Here is a 20,087-nt window from a genome sequence, read left to right as displayed (position 1 = left end):
TCTTCACCATGGCTGTACTACTCTTGATAGATTTTAAATGTGTAGTTCTGCTATTATATGCAGTATTTTAATATATAAAACAGAAAAAAAAAAAAAGAAAAAGAAGCAAAAAGTTTATATTGACATTAAAAGGTCTGTAATTCCTTCGGCAAAAGGATCTCTTAAAAAACAGTATGAAAATCAAGTAAGATCTGTACCAACAATACTAATTATTAGTATAATAGTTCGATACTGATCTTCACCCTCTCTTTCTTACTTTCCTCCTACCACCTTTCCTCATAATAACAACCTTATATTCCTTCTAATTTAGTATAATAGATCGATACTGATCTTCACCCTCTCTTACTTTCTTCCTACCAACTTTCCTCATAATAACAACCTCATATTCCTTCCAAAGGCTTCATGAAATGAATGGATTCTACCTATATCTGCTATAACTTTCTACTACAATACCTCCAGCTCAATCTACTGACTGTTTTTGGTCCATCATTTTGACAGTACTGATATCATGTGGTCAAGAATGAAACTGAATGGACAAACCAAATCCACTGCACTGCATGATGTTTACAAATAAGAATAGTTTTGCAATCTCAGATCTTGATATAGTTTAGAAACAAGCCAAATAAACTGGCTTCCCTCGGACGTCACCTTGAATAAGATCAGGTGAGACAACACCATGTGGTCCATACAGAACTAAGTGCACTACTGCCTGACATGTACACTCTTCTGAGGATGCGATATCCCCTAGAAACACAGAGGTGGTGCTGAGGTTCACAAAAATGTATCCTACCTTTAAGATGTTTCCTTATCCCTGGATCAGAAAGGAGTAAAGTGACTAAAAGCAAGTGGGTACAAGCACTCTTGCCAGCACACAGTCTTTGACTAATCTAAAGAGAGGAAAATCCATGATATTTAAATCATAGCAAGAGACTGTAACGTCTGTATTTGTCTTCTTTTGGCTTTATTTTTTTAGAGAGAGAAAAAATCCTTCAATATTAATGTGATTCCACTACAGGAACAGGGAAAGTGCAAAATCTGGTAAATTTAGGAGGGATCCCCAAAAGTTGCTTTGCAGACTCACTACAAATGGTCTCACGAGCTTTTCTTGAGAGTCTGTGTGTGAAACAATTCCCAGATGAGATGCTAGGTGTCATGTGTTAGATTCAGTACCACCCTAAAACTGCTACAGAGACTAAACCAGAAACAGCCAATCCATGGCTGGTGTAAGCAACCACATGAACAACTGTACCCATTTGTATACACATCTCTAACAGGACAACTAGTCTACAGCTCACATAATTATGCCTTTTCTTTGATAGTTGCCTGATTGTGTCTTATATCTGTAATGAATTTGTAAAGACTCACTGGTATTTCACAGACATTTTAATGCTAAAAATCCCCAAGTGGACAGCTAGATTGACTTACTACATGGTCACAAGCACAAACTGAATAAACATATTTCACAGAGGCAATTCCACTTTTAAGGTCACAAGTTTTAACTCTAAGGAAACTGCCATCTTTAATTTTGCTCTTATTTAACCAGGGAGCAGGGAGTAATTTCAATAGAGGTCAAAAAGTGAACAGATGATCAGATTTTTGGAGGTGCTGAGGCAGCTTAAGGCAGGCACTTAGTGGGATTCAAAAAAACTTTCAGTGGTTTAGATACCTGAAAATGATTAAAACTCTTGAGAGGTAGGCATCCAAATCACTTAGACATATTTTAAATATTAGCTACTGGTTTACCTCTTACCATAAGCTCAGTGTTGCCTTCATAAAGTTACATTCACAAAGCTTTTTCTTCGCCTTTCATATATTGACATTATCCAGCTTGCTCTTAAAACACATCTACATCTGGTAATTTAATAAATGTGACAACTTCCCTGTCTTTTAGATATATCATTTAATTACCTTTACAGGCCCCTGGAATAAATTCTGCGAACTCTTTAGATCTTTTGTGCCCTCCATTTCTTAGCTGAGGTACTGGTTTATGTCCTTTACTGATAGGAAAGAGTACTTTGTGGATTTCAGTGACAATACTGCATCGATACTCAAGTGAGGGTCTAGTTCACAAGCTCTTTGTGTTCAAAGATGATCTTATGAATAACCTCCAGGTTTTCTAGCTGAATCACTGAAAAAGGGGAATGTTAAAACCCCCTATATTTTCTGATCACCTTTCCTTTACAGTCGGTTGAGAGTGCGCTGTGTTCTGCAGAAGGCAGCTTCATCACAGCACACACCTGTGCTGCTTTTCCTACCCCTTGGAAATGTTGTGAAAAAGGGGCTGCTCTGCTGTGTATCACAAAGGCAGATTATTCTGATACAGTTTCTCAGTTTATTAACAGGTGCCCAATATGGAGGGGATTGGCATGTCCCAGTTTGCTCTGTTGAGTCATTATGTTAGCTCATTAGTATTAAAATAATTGTGCTCCAGTTAAGACTCTACACGTCTTGGTTAAGGGGTTTCATGTAGTTCATTCCCATACACTGACCATAAATCTGCCTATTAAACTCACTGTTCTAAAAGCAAATCAGTCTAAGGGAGAAATCACCTGTGCTCCTGTATCAGTGCTATATTTTCTTTTGCTTGTTCTCCTCCTTCCAGAAAACAAAACCTGACCTATACTGAGTGATCCATAAAGAAAAAACAAACGTACTTATGAAGCAGACATACTTTTATAAACAGGAATGTCAGCCATATTAACTGCAGCAGAAGGTGGAAGAGATGGAGCAGCAATTAAAAAATACTAGAAAAAGCAGCTGAGGTTTTCTTAAAAAGCTGAAAAGTTTGTAGGATGTTAAATTCTAAAGCTAATAATAAATAAATTTGCAGCGGTAGTAACAAAATATGCCTCATCAGATGACTATCTTAAACACTGGCCCACAAATTACCTTAAAATTTCTAACCAAGCACTGAAAAAATGTGATCTCTCAGCCTTTTTTTAAAAAAAAAAAAACAACAAAAAAACCCATTCTATCTGTCTCCCTTACTCATTTTTCAAGAGATGCCTGTTTTACACCTAACCTAACTCTAAAACCCACTGCAGGACAAGATATTTACATGATAAAATGCAAGTTATCATGTTACAGAAAGTACACATCAAATACTAGGATTTTCTGAAGCAAAACTCTACACAGAAAGGAGTTATGAGTTTCTCTTTTTTTTTTCTATTTTTCTGGGAGAGTGGCAGAGGGAGGGCTGTGCCTATTTTTCTTTTTGTTTTCCTTAATTTGTTTTGTTTTGCTTTTTAACTGTTGCATCGGTGCACTTATTTCCAAATATCGGAATGAAATATCACTTTGCAACAAAAATACCACTTTTTCTTCTTATTATTTACCACTAAAAAATCCCCAAACCCAACACCAAGTTGATTTTATTTTTCTTAGAAAATGAAATAGCAAAGATAAAAATTTAGCTCGTTAGGAAAAAAAAATACAGGCGTTATTTGATAGACTATGAAATTTAGAAAAGTCCAAAATGTTTTCAGCTAGGCTCAAAAGTGCTGTTAATGATTAGCTGCATAACAAGAGATTTAGCTCTTTCTTTTCCTTTATTTTTTTTTTCCTTTTTTTTGTGTGTGTGTGTGTGTGTGTGTGTGTGTGTGTTGCAAAGGCAACACAGCCATACTGCAGGTCTGCCTGTGCCATTCTTAGGCCACTTTCAGGCCGATTGAGAAAAGCTGGAAAGTAAACACAGGTGTTTTAAAACTGGAGCCGCTGTCATGGACAACCACAAACACCCTTAACTCTGATGTGGCAACGCCTCTTTCCCGCCCTCTCCTTTTTTAAAGCATTGCCCAAAAAGAGCATGTCAAATGTTTCACCTTTCACCACCTCAAAATAACTTGGAGCTTATAGCACTGTTTGGCAAATCTCAAGCAAAGAGATCATTTTTTCATTCCTTTTTAGATGTAGCCAACTCCAAATCAGGCACATAAAATAAAAAGCTATTCTATTTCTAATTATTTTATTTTCAGTTTCCCCTGATTTACCTGAGAGCACCACGTTCCTAGCTGAACGTTTCCTTCCTCAAATGTAATGCAGACCTCCTGTTTTCATGATTCAGGTTCAACTAAAAAGAGAGCGAGGGGATTTTGCAATAACTAAACAAGAGATTTAATCCAGTGGATAAGAGGATAAGTTAAAAAAAACAAAAAAAAACCAAAAAAAAACAACTCCCCCCCCAAGAAAAAAAAAAAAGAAAAGCCACAAATCCCCCAAACCAAAAGAGTAAACCTTGGGGTTTTGATTATTGTGCAAGAATACGGACAAAACTGAAAAAGTACCCACTTGTAAATTAGCTGTTCCAGGAAAAAGTGTATCCTGTTTAACAGCCATGAAGTACTAGCTAGCCAGAGAAAAAAAGCATGGAAAGCAAAAGGAGAATAAATCCCCAGAAATTATATAGTCACTTTTCACTTTTGCAGGTGATGTGTAGGGAGCAGGGGGGAGAGAAATTAACATATTAACAAAAATGAAATAAAGTTATGATTTAGTTCTGAAAAAGCAGTAAACTGAACAGATATGGTTACACCAGAACTGAAACTAACAGCCCCAGCAACACTCTTCTTCCCAAAATACAAAACTGGTTCAAAATCCAGCAAAAGAGCATGAAATTTTATATTCAAAGCAGCACGACCCTCACAGCTATACCAACAGCAGATGTATTGCAAACATACAACATTGCTGAAAAGGTAACATGTCAAAATCAAGTCTTACTTATTGTAAAGGATGATTTTTTTCCTGTCAGTTTCAGCCTTTAGATTTCAGAAAGACTTTCTTTTTGATATGGACACTTACACACCCCAGTTTCAAAAAAAGAGACACCAGACTTACAGTGTGCCCTGTACTCCAACATAAACAAACACAAATCTTCTATTCAGAAGACAGCGCTCATGCACACATTTATTTATGTTAAGACACAAGCAGGATTTTTCTTTTTTCCAGATTTTTTCCGGTGCGGTAAAGAGACAGTATTATTTATCAAAGGATCCATCTGAACAGCCTCAAGCCTCCTCATCCCCTATTAACTTCAGTGGGCATTCAAAATAGTTCACAATCTGACCAAACTGGCCTCAAGAGGTGACTTGCAAAATTGAACTTGACATTAAAAATCAGTCATTGTAATTTCCTTTAGGCCATTTATCTTGTTTTTGACAAAAATGAACTTTTTTTTTTTTTTTTACTTTTAAAAATCTAACCGGTAATACATTTAAAGCTTTACTGAATATAGCCAAGAGAACACAACTGCAATGAATATAAAGCATCAAACTCCTACCATCAGCCAGTGCCACTGAGGGTGCTGTGCATTACCTACCACATACTTAAAAGAAAGAACACACAAACACTCTTATTAACCTACATATCTTAAGACAGCAAGAAATCTGTAAGGAGCAACCATAGTCACTATCTTGCCTCATTTGTTATTATTCCTGGCCTCTGCATTAAGCACACGACTTGAAAAATCATATACAGTTGAGACTATAATGGACAAATTAGTCTGAACAATACTATGTATAAATTAGCTTGTTCATTGATTTGCATTAGAAATAGTTTTAAAATAGGTGGGGTTTATGCTTGTCTATAATATAGAGCAATAAGGTTTATCTGATCAATTAAAAAAAGTGCACAAGTACACTAACAGAGAAAACCATTAAACATTCTAATAGCAACAATTCAGAGACAGCTTAAAAAAAAGAGGAGAGAAATGCTTGTTGAAATAAACCTTTTTAAATGCAAAAATTTCACCCCATACAAATATGCAGCAACAATGGTGTTATTTACCTGCAGATCTAAGAAGTCTCAGAAAGTATGTTTTAAGCTAACAGAGTTAGGGGAACTTTATCAAACCACTAACTACCATTAAGCAGCAAAGAGATTTATCCCTCAGCACTACAGTGACCTCCTGGCCAAAAGCTAATTTCTCATTCCTCCAGCCTTTTGTATTCGAAGTTATTACTCAGCCACAAAAGGAGCTGATTTTCGAAGCAAGAAACTTGTATCTGCATTTTGAGACATAAGGGGCACTTTCAGCTGCACATAACTTCACCAGGAGTTTCAGACACTCAGCTTTGGGCCTTATTATTTGATGCAGCTGTGGAGGGCAACTTTCTTCCCCCTCTTCCCCCTGTGTGTCGGCAGGAGATATACAGTAAAACTGTAAAAAAATACTAATAAAGCTTTAACTCTGAAAATTTAGTTTTACTTAATGAAATGAATTGGGAAATTGATTTTATATTTTAAGAAATGGGGACCCCCCCAACCCCCTAAGAAACAGACTATAAACTGATCCATAAAGTTTTACTCAGATGAATAATAGGTATGCAAAGAAGTAGCTTCCTGTGTGAGGCTTACTGGATTAGGCCCCAGTTTGTGAAAATGTTGTTTCTGGACTCAGAAAAGCTATTCTAAGTTTCAGGCTGGAATAAAGTTTTCAGAGTGGAGCTCTTAAGCCCTAAAGATAGAGATCAGAAGGGAAACAACGCAAGGGCGTGAAATATGCTGTTGCTGCTACAACGTCAACTCTGCTTGGCAATTTTTCTCAAATTACCAAAGACAGGAAATACGAAATCTGATGTCACTTTCTTCAAACATAAATACATCTCAGCAAGACTGTGGGTCTTTTTCTCCAAAAGAATAACTGAAAAAAAACAAAAATACAAGAAGCAGACATTCCTTTGTGAGGACAAAGTTAATAAAACATTTTATTTGGGAAGTAGACATGATACAACTGGAGTTTCAGGGTGCACTTAGCTCTGTTTTAACATTTTAAATTTGACAACACTTGCCAGAAGATGTTAAAAATTGTTTTGTGGTCCAACAAGTCACTCAGCAAGAATAATTTTTAAGCAGCTTTTCTTTTTGTTTCAGTTAAAATTAAAATCCATGCTGTGTAATCCTTGGAGTCAATCTGTAATTAAGGGGATTTGAAGAGAGACCACGCACTGCATTAATGATAAAATTTAATATCTGTTTTAATACTCTAACATAAGAAAAAAACCCTAAGCAACATACTAAAAAGTAATCATCTCCCCATTTTGTGTGAATGCAGCATACACACACCATTACTATGTCTAGCAGCAATGCTGTATTTGATGTCAGCATTTTGTTTATAGACCAAATGTTTCAGGATTTAGCATCTACAGAGCTTAAAACTGCATCTGCTTGAAACTTGGCACACAGATTTAATAGGCCAGATAAACAGATTTTATTTTATCTAGTTTGGAAAATGAGTTTTTTTGTTGCTACTGTTGTATAGCAATTCCAAACGGAAGAAGCTATCAGCAGCATTTTCAAGGTTTCAGTGACTCTCTTCCCAGTCTCTCCTCCAACATCTAAGACAATTATTGCTCAACTGTAAGAAATAGGAGCAGGTAATGAACTTAAACCATTTTATGTCATAGTCTTAAATGCTTAAATGTCTAACACAATAAGAAAAAAATAATGTTCAGCTTTGACATACTATGTCACTCTTGTAGCTATGTGCAAGGAAAAAGTTTGAAATCTGTATCTCTTCAAAATGTGGCTAGTTGACGCTGAGCAGTGTATTCAAACCATTTCTCAGTTACTAACAGTGGAGAAAACAGTTCAATTTTTAAACTAGAAATCCTTTCAGAAGATGGGATGAAGAATTAAAAGTATCAGAGCAATGAGGCATTTTATGATTTATTCCCCCCCCCCCCCCCCAAGAACTCAGTAAGAAGCATGGTTAAAGTAGACACGCTCTGAGATTTTGGGTGGAGAGGTTTTTGAAGGGGTAAAATGTTTTCACTGAAAAGGAAAATAGATTCTTTTATTTGTGGACATCAAAGTTTTTTTCCTGTTAAAATGTCTTCCAGCCTAAGCTCTTCTGAAAGAGCCAGCAAACCATCAATGTACTTCTCATTATATTATGTAAGATATCTATAAGATATTTGTTCAAACAAATTTGATCAGAATTCTCTCTGATCTCGGAATATTGTCAAAACAGCAAAAATGTGTGTTTAACAGCCTAAGGCCTCACAGATGTGGGACCTAGTCTCATTAGAATTTAAGTGCATGTGCAACACAAAAGCTTCAAGATCAAAGTAAGAAAGGTTTCATTTCTCAAAATTTAGATCCTATAACTAGTAACATTGTCAGGACTGTGGCCAGTGTATGTGTAAAGAAGGTACTCTATGTACAAGTCACACCACCACCACCTTAACAACCCCTCCAGCATAGCAGGTATTTCTTTAGGAAAGAAACAAGCATTGAAATAATCATCTTGACTGTGATCCAGAAGGAAACAACAAATTTATGAAACTGTGTGAAATCTGAATATGCCTAGTAAAACTGTGAAAGATAACATCTGCTCTTCAGTGGAAAACCAGTTCTGGAGATGGAAAATCCACTATTAACCAACACAAATCAGAAAAGGAAGTCCCAAAAGGTTTCTTTATATATTGAATCGAACTACAAAATGACATTTGGGTATTTGAGTTTAATTTTAAATTGCAAAGTTGGCTGCTTAGCAGCTTCATATGATCACCAATACACATTAATAACACATTCAGGCAATGTGATATACACTTATTTACTGTTATACATTAGTATTTATTACTTCAGCTTCCTACCCAAAGTTTAAAGACAACTCTTTTCTAGTTTCACCTTTTTATTGCTTTTTCTTTGTAGGATATATTTACCTTAAAACTAAGGCAGGCTGAATTTTGGAAGTAACAGCACAGCTGACTGAATTCTGGAGGCAGAAGATACTGAAGTTTTAATTGCAAACATATTTCATGGCAGAAATCAGACCTTCTTTGAGTGTTTTCAGTGAATAATTCATTTTTAGTGCAAGTGTAATAAGCAATTTTGATTCAGCTACATGAGAAAGGTATGAATGCAGTGTTTCTAAAGATGAAGATAAACCTAATATATGTACATTTGAAATCCTAATGCATTGAGATACTTCTGCTGATGTGAAGCTTACTTTATACCTTTCAAGACTTCAAATAATAAAAAACAAGGCTAATGAATTTTATATGCCAAATTCTACATGTGCTTGTGTTAATCAGTAAAAATAATATACTTTCTGAATAGTGTGCCCACACAGGTTTTTTTTATGGTTAAGGTCTGGAAACTCAGAATTAGTGAATCTCAAATTTACTACATGACCCCTTAACATGTAACTTCTCTAAAACTTACTTGTGGGGAAAAGCCAAAGTCCAGCTTCCAGTCCACAATCTCATATGAAAAGCTAGGAAGATCTACTGGAAGACAGGTGGGGAACATTTTACATCATAAATCCACTTTTATAGAAGAAAAATAAAAATATCAAAATAAATCCAAGTCCTTTTGTTCCTTCTGATCTTCAAGCATTCTCCTAATGACCTGTATACTGCTAGAGCAGAAATACAGACCTGCTGCACACAATGAGCACATCTCTTCCCCTTAGCAACCTGAGTAGGTGAACAGCAAAGTCCACGTTTCCCTTACATCTCTGTGTGGCCACACACATGGAATTCAAATCAGGATTTTGCTCTTATATATGGGGACAAGAAAGGGAATTTCAAAGCTTCTCAGTGATCTAAAAGTGTCCTAACAACAAAAATGCACCTCTGCACCAGTTCAAATAAATAGATAGAAAATAAAAAGGACAGGCAAGATGAGTCTGAGTAAATGACGGCTAAGCACCAAGCCGCAGCTCCTGGTCATGGGCTCTTTTGACTTCATCTCATTTTATACCTCAAAGTTTCTCATCTGTGAACAGAACAGGAGAGACTTTCAGATTACAGTAAAAAGATAAGTAAGAGCAAACAGGCAGCATCTTGAGGTTTTTGAATCAAGGCAAACCTGCAACCCAATATTTCAGTGTCTTTACCATCTGTCCCCTTTCTATTTCTTCAGCTGATCACTTGTATGCAAAATGTCAGGAAAGGTTTCTCCATTTCTAAACAGAAATTTGTACAAACTTAAACATACAAGGACCAAAGATTCCTTTTTAGTAAATACCTAAAATTCTGAAATATTTATATTGATCCTTTATCCTAACCCTGGTTTCCTGTACCCAAGGTCTAAAGTAGATTCTATCAATTCTGAGAGGCGTTTCAGATAAGGAGGTCATGGATGGGTCAGAGCAAGACCTTTGCTATCTAATGACCCTGTAAGCTTGCCTTTTGCACAAGAGCTTAGGTTAGTACCTTTTATACATTTTATTGTAGGACAAGTAACTGACATGTCATCGTGCACTCACTCAAGATTTTTACAGTTGCTGCTCAAATAAAAAGGATCATTTCCTGTGCAGCATAAAATGTGAATGGTGTACAGTTCAACACTGAAAAAATGTTTGAAAATTAAGATTTACCACACTTTCTGCATGTATGAACAACAGACTTCATATGGAGAAAGAAACAAGAAATCTGAAACAAAAACAATATCTAACAATGTCATTCCTCCTCTTCATTTATTAAATCTGGTATCTTGTCTCCAGCATCATTTAATACTTGGTACCTCTGAGAAAGGAAAAAATTAACTTGGCTAAATATTTTAGTACTTCCTTTGTTTTATTATCATATGATGCTGACAGATATTTTGAAAAATATGCCAGTGAAGATTAGGGACTATATTAAGAGAAACTAAGGTTAAGAGCTTCTTTAAACACTGCAGGAAACAGTTACTACTTTATGTACAAAATTGTTTCAGATTTAGAATCTCTTAAAGATTAATCTCTTAATCTTGGAGATATGTTTTACAGTATCAGAAAGTGGCAAGTGAAGGAGAGAGTCTACTTTTCTTACAGTAAGTCTGATACGTTAGGTTTCATGATTGTTTTACAATCAGATTAACATATGCCCTTTGTTCCTCATTCATGTAATCCCAAAATGAAGGTCCATACCAGTGGGAAAGTAAAGATTGTTGCTCTGTTTGTTTGTTTTTTTTATAGCTGTTAGGAGTGCAGCAATATGACACCTCCTCAGACTTTACAAAGGTTCATAGTAGTTCTATATATGTGTTACTGGGCAGAAGGAAGGAAAAATGAACCCATGACTGGGATGATAAACTATAGTATTGGAGGTGACAACTAAGTTTATGATTACAGTTAAATAGAGTTTTTTGTTCTTAGAAGAACACACCTTTCCATATAAGTAGCTTTCCTAACGTGACTGTGGTTTCTATAGCATGTTTGGCTTACATATCAGATTCTGTGATTCTAATTTACAAGATACTGATGAATTTCAGTGTATTTTAGAATAGGTTGTATAGTTTTGCATAGTTCTGTTTTCTACAACTTCAGAACATTTGTTTATTTCCAGGTATCTATTTCTAGAATACAAATATCTGAGATCTGCCCCAGGGCCACAAACGATTCCAGTTTTGAGGTCCTTCGAGTGAGTATAGGCAAAAAACTAAAAATGCTGCAGAACATTTACAATTGAAACAAAGCATCCTTGAAAATGGAAGGCCAAGTGGCAGCATCACTTGGCAAGAAAGGAACTTCCACGAAGTCACCCACATGGTTATCAAATGAATCAACCATACGGTGGAATCTACTCTGTTAGAAGGAAAAGCAGGTGCAGGAAAGTGCATGAGAGGGCCTTTTGAACAGGAAGTTCATAGTCACAGAAGGCTACTACTATGAAAGAGATGATTCTTTACATACCAAAAGTGAGGATGAGGAAGCAGCCTAGATGACTGGGAGAATGAAAATCCAGATTAAGAATAACTTGAAACTAGAAAACCTGCTTCATTCATCAAAAATAAAACTTCTGCTAGTCAGAAGCAGTAACACTGACTGACCTCATGGGAAGACAGTTTTCACCTATAAAATGCAAACGAAAACTAAAAGACTCAGCCAAAAAGTTTGAATGACCACATCAACCCCAAAGACAAGGGGACATTTACAGTATACACAAACACTTTGTTGATGTTTAAGATTGTCAAGAGTAATCTGGTGCCAAGAGAAATTTGAAGGCTGTAAATAAAAAGCAACAGACCTCCAAGGAGTTTCTAGCAGAGCAGATGAAAGCTGACACCAAACACAAAGCGTGAATAAGTAATAAATTCCTTAAAGCTTAGAACTGAATCAAAGTTCAATAAATATGTCTGCTTTTTTAAGAGATGTTCAGCATTTGTTAATAGGAGAGAAGGAAGACTTAACACTCCTCAGGAAAGGTGAACAACCTCTTTAAGCCAAGATTCTGTCTGTTCAGTCTACCAAGACATATTCAGTGCCATTCTTGTGCAGCTGTTTAAAGGCAACATGAAGCATGCTAAAATTCCTGAAGAGATACGGTTCTCTAGACACCCGTAATTGATTAGACAGATGCAACTCTTCTCAGGATCATTTTCAGGACAAATGTTGTTCTACCAATAAATGTTCATTCTCATCTACATATAACTTTACTATAAAACACTGTAACCTCAAGTCTTTCAGAATTAAGTAACACACACCACTACTTGGTCTTCTTTCTTTTGAACAGAGTCCCAGAAATCCTGAGTAGCTACTATGCCTAGAACACTGTCCATACAGGGCTACTATGACAGACAGCGCTGTCAGTGAAAGGGCAGCCTTACCGATACAGGAAGGTGGCATAGCTAACGCAACCAACGAAGCAAAGACAAGAACTTGGGTACATCTGTTTGTTTCCTTTAATTTGAAAACAATCAAAGGCTTGAATGAGTTCTGAAAAATTCTGGCTTGCAGTAATGCCTTAGTGAACCAAGAGTAGTACAAACTGCCCTTAATGACACCACAAGCTGACCACTGAAAATCACACAAGTACTACTGTTACCAAACATCATTTTTCTTCAACTCCTTACTTGTAAATCAGATTTATCAGTCTCTGGATGCCTGTGTTTCTCAAGGGACTTTGGTCAACTTCACTTTCAGTGAAGGGCAAAAGTATCATCTCGTAAACTATTGCCTGTGTTTTCTTTCAGGTGAAAACATTTTATTATTTGCTTATGGCACATTTAAGCAATTATTTTAACTTTCAACTCCCTGTACAAATTATGATATATTTGGTCAATGCATACTAAATATCTATCAGTGCTAAAACATTAACTACCAGATAGGAGGAGACCATCATGAAGAATGTAGCCATCACTTGTGAACAAGTACTTTGTCAAAACCTGCATAACTAAATAAAGCCTACCGGTCTGGATGGCTACCAAAACCCCCCCAAAAAAATTTAACCCAAAACCAGTTAACAAAACTGGTCACTGAAAGTAATACTAATACATCAACTTGCTGAACTCAGCTTTTTGACTCATGGTCAAATACCTGCGCTAAATTAGACACGTCTTGCCTACAGAGGATACGCTTAAGCAAACTGTTACACTCCTAAATGTAAGACAGCAGATGAAAGAGAAATCCCTGGCTGAGGATCCCTAGGACCTGAACCAGAGGACCAGGTTATGACATCTGGCTCAAAGGAATAACTGGGTCCAAAGAAACTTCAAATGACTGCTTTCAAGACCACTTGACCAGTGCTAACATTTTTTCCACTGGGACTGAGGGTGAATGTTGGTCACTGTCCCTCTCCATACATACAGATAACTGGGCAGCCTGTCAGAAGTCTGTAGCAAAGGCTTTTGGAGACACTAGAACTTAGAAATGTATGCAGAAAATTAAGACTGAAGTGAAACATTGACAGAATTATTTCTGGATTTGCACATGGCTTCATTTTACTGTTCATTTATGGTACAACGCACAGGCTTACACTGACATCCTCTGAGGTGTATGATACTATTTAATAATGCCATAAAGTGACTAATCATGTTTCTAGCATGGATAAGAGCTGAACAGACTTGGGTCTAACCTTAGTGACACCTTTTAAGACCTTGTGATTAAGTGTTTTTGGGTGCAGCACAAGCAAAGGCTTTATTCAATGCAATTAAGACTGCAACTGTATCTGCTCTGTCTGATGGTGTCTAGGAAGTAGCAACTGAAGAAAAATGTTTGCGCACTCTTATCCACATCCAGATTTTCAGCAGCATGTTCCAAGCTTTAATAGGTCTTTCATTTCCATCTTCACTATGTACTTAAAAGTAATTCAAGCATTCAAATTGCAGCAAACTTCCACTTTAAAAATTAGCAGTGATCTCATGAGTTTTATAACAAGTTTTACTGTCAGGGTAGCAAATTTGTGTCTAACATTGCCCAGGCATTTAAATGACGGCACATACTGCTTTAGGGTCACTACTGGAGAGTGAAATGAAAGCATTGTGGCATGATTGTCCAACATATCAATATTGCTGAGCTGCTCCACTGAAAAAAAACCCAACCAACAACTCCAAAGTAAGCACAACATTTTAAAGCATTTTTTATCAAGTAACAAATGGTTGCTACTTTAAGACTCTGGGAAACTGGGAACCAAAACAGAGCTTAATACAATTTAGAACAGGCATCAGGGAATACTTAAGTCTTTTAGAGTAGCTTTTTCACAGGTATGATCAGTGGAGCTGAGCTGCTCCACTGAAAAAAAACCCAACCAACAACTCCAAAGTAAGCACAACATTTTAAAGCATTTTTTATCAAGTAACAAATGGTTGCTACTTTAAGACTCTGGGAAACTGGGAACCAAAACAGAGCTTAATACAATTTAGAACAGGCATCAGGGAATACTTAAGTCTTTTAGAGTAGCTTTTTCACAGGTATGATCACTGGAACAGCTAACAAACTGCTATGCATGGTAGACTCCTTGCCCTTGACACAACTGTTATGTGTCAGCAGGAAGCAGATGACATCACCTACAATTGCTTTACAACACTACTGTTGATGAATTTCTTACAGCTCCTTCAGATCACTTTCTTGCCTCTGATTCTAAATTTATGATTTTCTTCATAAAACCATAGAAGTAGGTAGGATTAATTCTACAGAAAATCACAACTAAAAAGATTGATTAGTCAGAAAACCATAACAAAACAAGCCAACCACAACCAAAGATTAACATCTTAATAGCTTTGATTAATAACCTTTACAAATAAAGATTAATAACCTTTACAAATTCTAATGACATCATACTTGGATGGCGTAAATTCATTTAGTCAATAAAGGGCACTGAATTTTTGTCTCACCATGAAAAAGCCCTCTTCTGTATTTGAAGTGTTTGGCTGGGAAGTAAAATTAGTATGTCTCTCTGGTCTTTACAGCAGATTAATAGCTGCATTATGAAGAATGTGCCACCTAATTAAAAATATCAGGCCTATGAAGAAAAAGCCACCTCTCCTTGTTTCATTCAAATCCAGTTAAGAATTTTCCATGAATTTTAACATTATTTGTTTCACAAGACACTTTCTATACTTCTCCAACTGAGTAAAGAGGACACATCTGGCAAAAATCTTTATTTTTTCTTTAGGAAAATGTATTAAAATCTGCATTTCAAAACTAAACACTATGAAGCTAACAACAGTAAAATGAACCATGACAATATTTTTATACTTGATGTAAAAAGAGCAATTCTTCAACTTTTCTATGTTTAATTGAATCAGCTATTTCAATGTATTGTGGGAATACATTTATCAGAATCAGCAGAGACCAAATGTTAATTATGAAGGCCAAGCACAAATGAATACTCTTACATATAGACTCTGACACATTAGAACTGCAGAGCACTTTGCAGATCTTACTTTATGAAAATGTACTAAGAGCACAGATGTACAGGCCCTTAGGAAGCAATTATCCCTAAAAGACTTAGCTATAATTCAATCTGAAATATTATAAGAGATTTTTTTAAAATGGTTTCACAAAGAAGAGGATTATTTTATTTTAACTATGGAAATAGAGGCCCACATGCTTCTCTGAATGACCTGTGTGCAGTTGTGGGCACTGCCTGGAGGGAAGATTTGAAATTGGCCTTTCTGTTCAATTAATACAATCCCCTATGACCAATAAGAATAGTATAAAAATTTAGTGTACCAGTTTGGCATTGTAGGACTGAGAGGCTCACATCACTATGAAGAATGTCCTATGCAATAAATACCTTAAATATGGAAAAAAATTAAAAATGGAAATTTTAAATCACTTACTACTACGTATGACAGAATAGTTAAGAAGAGGTATTTTACAACAGACATGCAGATGTTACATTGCACAACAAGATGAAATGGCACAGTATAGGTCTATACAGCATGTCTTACGTGTCATTTATTTGTCACATGATCCTCAGGTGTGACATGGCATCTAAAAGTGTAAAATCAAAAGTATGCAAGGGTGCTTACATCATCTTTGTGATTTCTATATCCTGGATCTGACCAATTTGCTGCCACTACACCACTCCCACAGTTACAATCTGTCCCTCTGCTGCTTTGTCTCACTCTATGGGCAGCCCTGTGAGCTAATATAACTAAAATAAGGCTGTAATCTTGCAGTTTTTCTGCACCATCAGTGGAAGGAAATAGGTTTCTGGTGGACTGGTTTTATGCTTTTGTCCTTCTGAGCAATTCCCTACTGTAAGATGATTTTAGAAATACCCGATAAGTTTTGTTGTTAAGTATTTCAAGACCCTATAGAGGTATTGACCTCATTTTTTATCACAGACTTTTATGCCATCCTTAATCTAGCTGATCCTGATGACTGCTCTTTTATCCAGTTAAGACTGCAAGCATCCTTGTGCTACATCTGATGTTTACATTTCTGTTACTCTAAAGCAGATCAAATTCCTCATTTGCCACCTATCACCAGAATACATATTTTGCCAAACTAAATCAGACAATATTAAATAAGTTTAAGAAAGTAAGGAAAATTAAAAATTTTAAACCCCCAACTTTCTTAATTGAAACTGTTCTGGACAGATACAGAAGGGATACCTGTAATCCTTTTGCAGGACAGTGTTTACATCTGAATTATAGTACACAACACAGTTCTCAGTTTGCACAGGGAGGAGGGTAAAGTAAATGTAGTTCTCTGGCTCAGGATGAAAATAAGAACAGTTGTGTTGGTATTTAACCCTGCATTAGAGAGGCAAATGGCCTGTCCTATTTCTCTAAAAGCAGCTGGAAGACCAGAGGATGATGCACAGTGAAGAGGAGTCAGAAAGGGATTCAGGGATTCATGGGTCTGTATGTGCACTCTGCATGTACTGCTTAGGGTAGCTACTAAGTGCATACAAGAGGCAGGAGGTGGAAGCTCCTGGTTTCACAAGGGAGGTGTGTGCCAAGACCCTACATGGTGTTACCTGTCAGGGGGCTCCAGATGGATATTTCTCTGGCAGGGAGCTCTTCCACTGCTGGCAGCAGGTGCCACCCAGACAGCTGCAGCCAGGCCTAGAGCACCAGTCAAACCCCTTTCTAAGGGAGCTGCTGACACGACTTTCATCCCTACCAGCCACTCCATGTTTTCTAGGCTGTAGCTACACTAAAAAAGGAGTGATTAGCCTTTCATTTACATGAGTGCTTAGGTCAGGATGAGTGTTCATGCCCTGTATATCAAAGCTAACTACTGCTGCCAATATTTCACAGGGGAATTTTAAATTTTTCAAGGTCAAGAATTCAACCTGACCCATCAGCCTTTTAAAAGGACTACAATGGACCTGTCCTCACTGTAGGCAATGGTAACATGAATTGAGACAAACTCTACAGAGGAATAGTATAAAAAAAAGTTCAACTTTATCAAAAATTGAAAAGAATTCCTTTTTTCTTCCCCTGACTCTCATCTACAAAAGACTACCACCAATTAACCTCTAACTTTGAAAAGTTAAAAAATGCCTGTAACAGCCAGAAATTAAATTCTTTAAAGATTAGGTGCTGGGAGAGCAATATCAGGCTTAGAAGGAAATCCTAGTAACACTCTGAACTATTAAGTCACTACTTGCTCTGAAAATATAATTATTCTGTAAGCATTATGTCAGGCAATATTAAACGTAAAAAGTGTAATTTCAATAAGACATTTCTGTTTTCTAACAGAAGGACTCTGCGCATAATATTTTCAATGACACAGAAAAAATGTCAGCATACAATTAATGAAAAACAGTACTATGTTCAATAAGCACCATGCTCAGCAAGCACTAAATTTTAGTGGCACCAGATTCAAAACAATGCTGTTATTGTGGTCAGAAAAAGCCCTGAATCTTTACAATCTCTATTTCTAGTAATCTGAGGATGGAATGCTTTCAGATTGCATACCTGATTTGGCAGAATTCACTGTAGATTCTGATGGCAGTTATAAACCCATGGAATATACAGCATTTGTGTGGCACACAGCCTCTCTCCATTTACTCATTATACTTTTTTCTTATTTTTTTTCAAACTGAGAAATTTCAAACTACACGAGGATTTACCTTTATTCCTAACTCTGCATTGGTAAAGCTGTTAGGTGAGTAACAGTGTTTCCAGAATGTAAAAGAAAGAAAAAGGAAGCAGAGGAAAATCTGCTTATAAATGAGATAGGTCTGGATCTTACTGCCTAAGTCAAACACAGTTTTAAAACAACGACACAGTATCAACAGAGTAACTTCTGTATTTGTAGTCTCTCCACTACCCATGGAAGAGATTTTAAAGAATACAGTGGTTGAATATGTGTGCATGATGCTTGTACATCTTACCTGGCAGAGTCTTTTATTCTGGCTAGCGGTAAAGATTGCTGGTTACGTAGCTATCCATTCCACTGATATTACAATTTCCCCTCCTCAAAGCAGCAATAACTTGTCACTTTCTACTGTCCTTTCTCTGACCCTCTCCCGCCTCTCTGCTCATTTTTATTCTTATTGACAAGACTTATTATTCCTCCTCCCAATTCCAACCGGCTACCCTTTTGCAAATAGTAGTATCAACTATGCGGTCACTAGTAGTATCGGTCAACAATGTTATTAATATAGCACACACTGCTGGGAGCAGATCAAACAGCCATGCTTTAAAATATTAGTTTTAAAGGTACCGTGAGGCAGATAGTTGCAATTTTCTTCACATTATAAAATGCAATATTGCAAGGACAGACCAGCAAGAATTTAGCATTAATTACTGGCCCAATAACTTGGGAGGATATGTTATTTTTTCCTTATTGTTTTCATACACAAAATAAAATAAAACCATAGCAGAAGGGTGCTGTATCTGTGTTTAAAGAAGGGGTTGTTGGCAAACACCATAGCTCACTTCTGCCGAAATGTACACAACTGATATATGCAGCCCAGAAAGCTGGCACCAGGGGCTTACAACCTTAATTTGCCTGCAAGAAGAAATGGAGATTTACCTTCAGAGCACGTTCTTGATTGTTTTCAGCAGTCAGATGTCTCGTGTTGTTTGCTGAAGTCTGGTTCTGCTCTTTCAGATGATGAAGCTCCTGCTCCAGCCGTTTGCACTGCAACGAGGAAAGAATCCCATTAAGTAGAGAAGTGTGGGCATATTTTTTTCAACAACCCAAATGAATTAACGTAAATAACCCCATCACCATTTCTGCAGTAGTGAAAGCATCAGACAAAAGCGAGTCAGAATTCCAGACCAGTACTACAGAGAAGTTTTTCAAATGTGTATCATTATTCAGTTTCTTCCTGGTCTAACTGTATGCCACCCCCCCCCCCCCCCCCCCAAGTTTAGTATCAAATAAAGACATTTTGCAGAATATTTTAAAATGTCTTAAAAATGCAAGAAGCAATACATGTGCTTAGAAAAGCAAAGAACCTCTTCCAAAATCCAAGACCCAGCCTTTTATTAGAAAATATACATGTAATTTTTATACTTGCATTTTTCACGCTAACAGATTACTCTAATTTCCAAGCACACACCACATCTTGAAAGAAAAGAAGTTTTAAGATTGTTTTGTTTAAATATTTAATTTAGTGACAAAGAATAAAAAATTTAACATTTGCTGCTGTATGCATACACACGCATACTTACCGCTGTCTGCTGAACACCTATTTTAAAGATTAAAGATCTGCAAATTGTGAGCTAAAGTATATTTCACCATTTTTTATGGCAAGTGTAAGCGGTCTTGCCCAGTTATCTTGGTTTGAAAGAGTAATTAGTTGTCAGCAGACAGATCATTACCTTATTAAAACCCCACTATTCACAAAAAAAAAAAAAAAAAAGAGAAAAAAACCCCCACAAACCAAACAAAGTACCAGGAAGGTGCAAAGGAACAACTGTTAGAACTAGGGATAACCAGAATATTAGCAGGAACACTCTTTACAATGGTA

General features: G+C 36.5%; 1 protein-coding gene across 6 annotated transcripts in view; it reads right to left on the bottom strand.

The window, feature by feature from the left end:
* Window positions 1-20,087, bottom strand: part of MIPOL1 (mirror-image polydactyly 1) — a 189,524-nt gene that overhangs the window by 71,763 nt on the left and 97,674 nt on the right. For all 6 annotated transcript variants that reach the window (XM_062623492.1, XM_062623535.1, XM_062623499.1 and 3 more), the window contains one exon: window positions 19,145-19,252. In XM_062623492.1, coding sequence (XP_062479476.1) covers window positions 19,145-19,252 — 108 coding nt within the window. The remainder of the gene's footprint in view (window positions 1-19,144; window positions 19,253-20,087) is intronic.

Source organism: Pezoporus occidentalis, unplaced genomic scaffold, assembly GCF_034315485.1.
Source record: "Pezoporus occidentalis ecotype Australia unplaced genomic scaffold, CSIRO_AGI_Poc_V1 ctg108, whole genome shotgun sequence".
Lineage (NCBI taxonomy): Eukaryota > Metazoa > Chordata > Aves > Psittaciformes > Psittacidae > Pezoporus > Pezoporus occidentalis.
The sequence above is the reverse complement of the archived record's forward strand: the minus strand, read 5'-3'. Positions and strand labels throughout refer to the sequence as shown.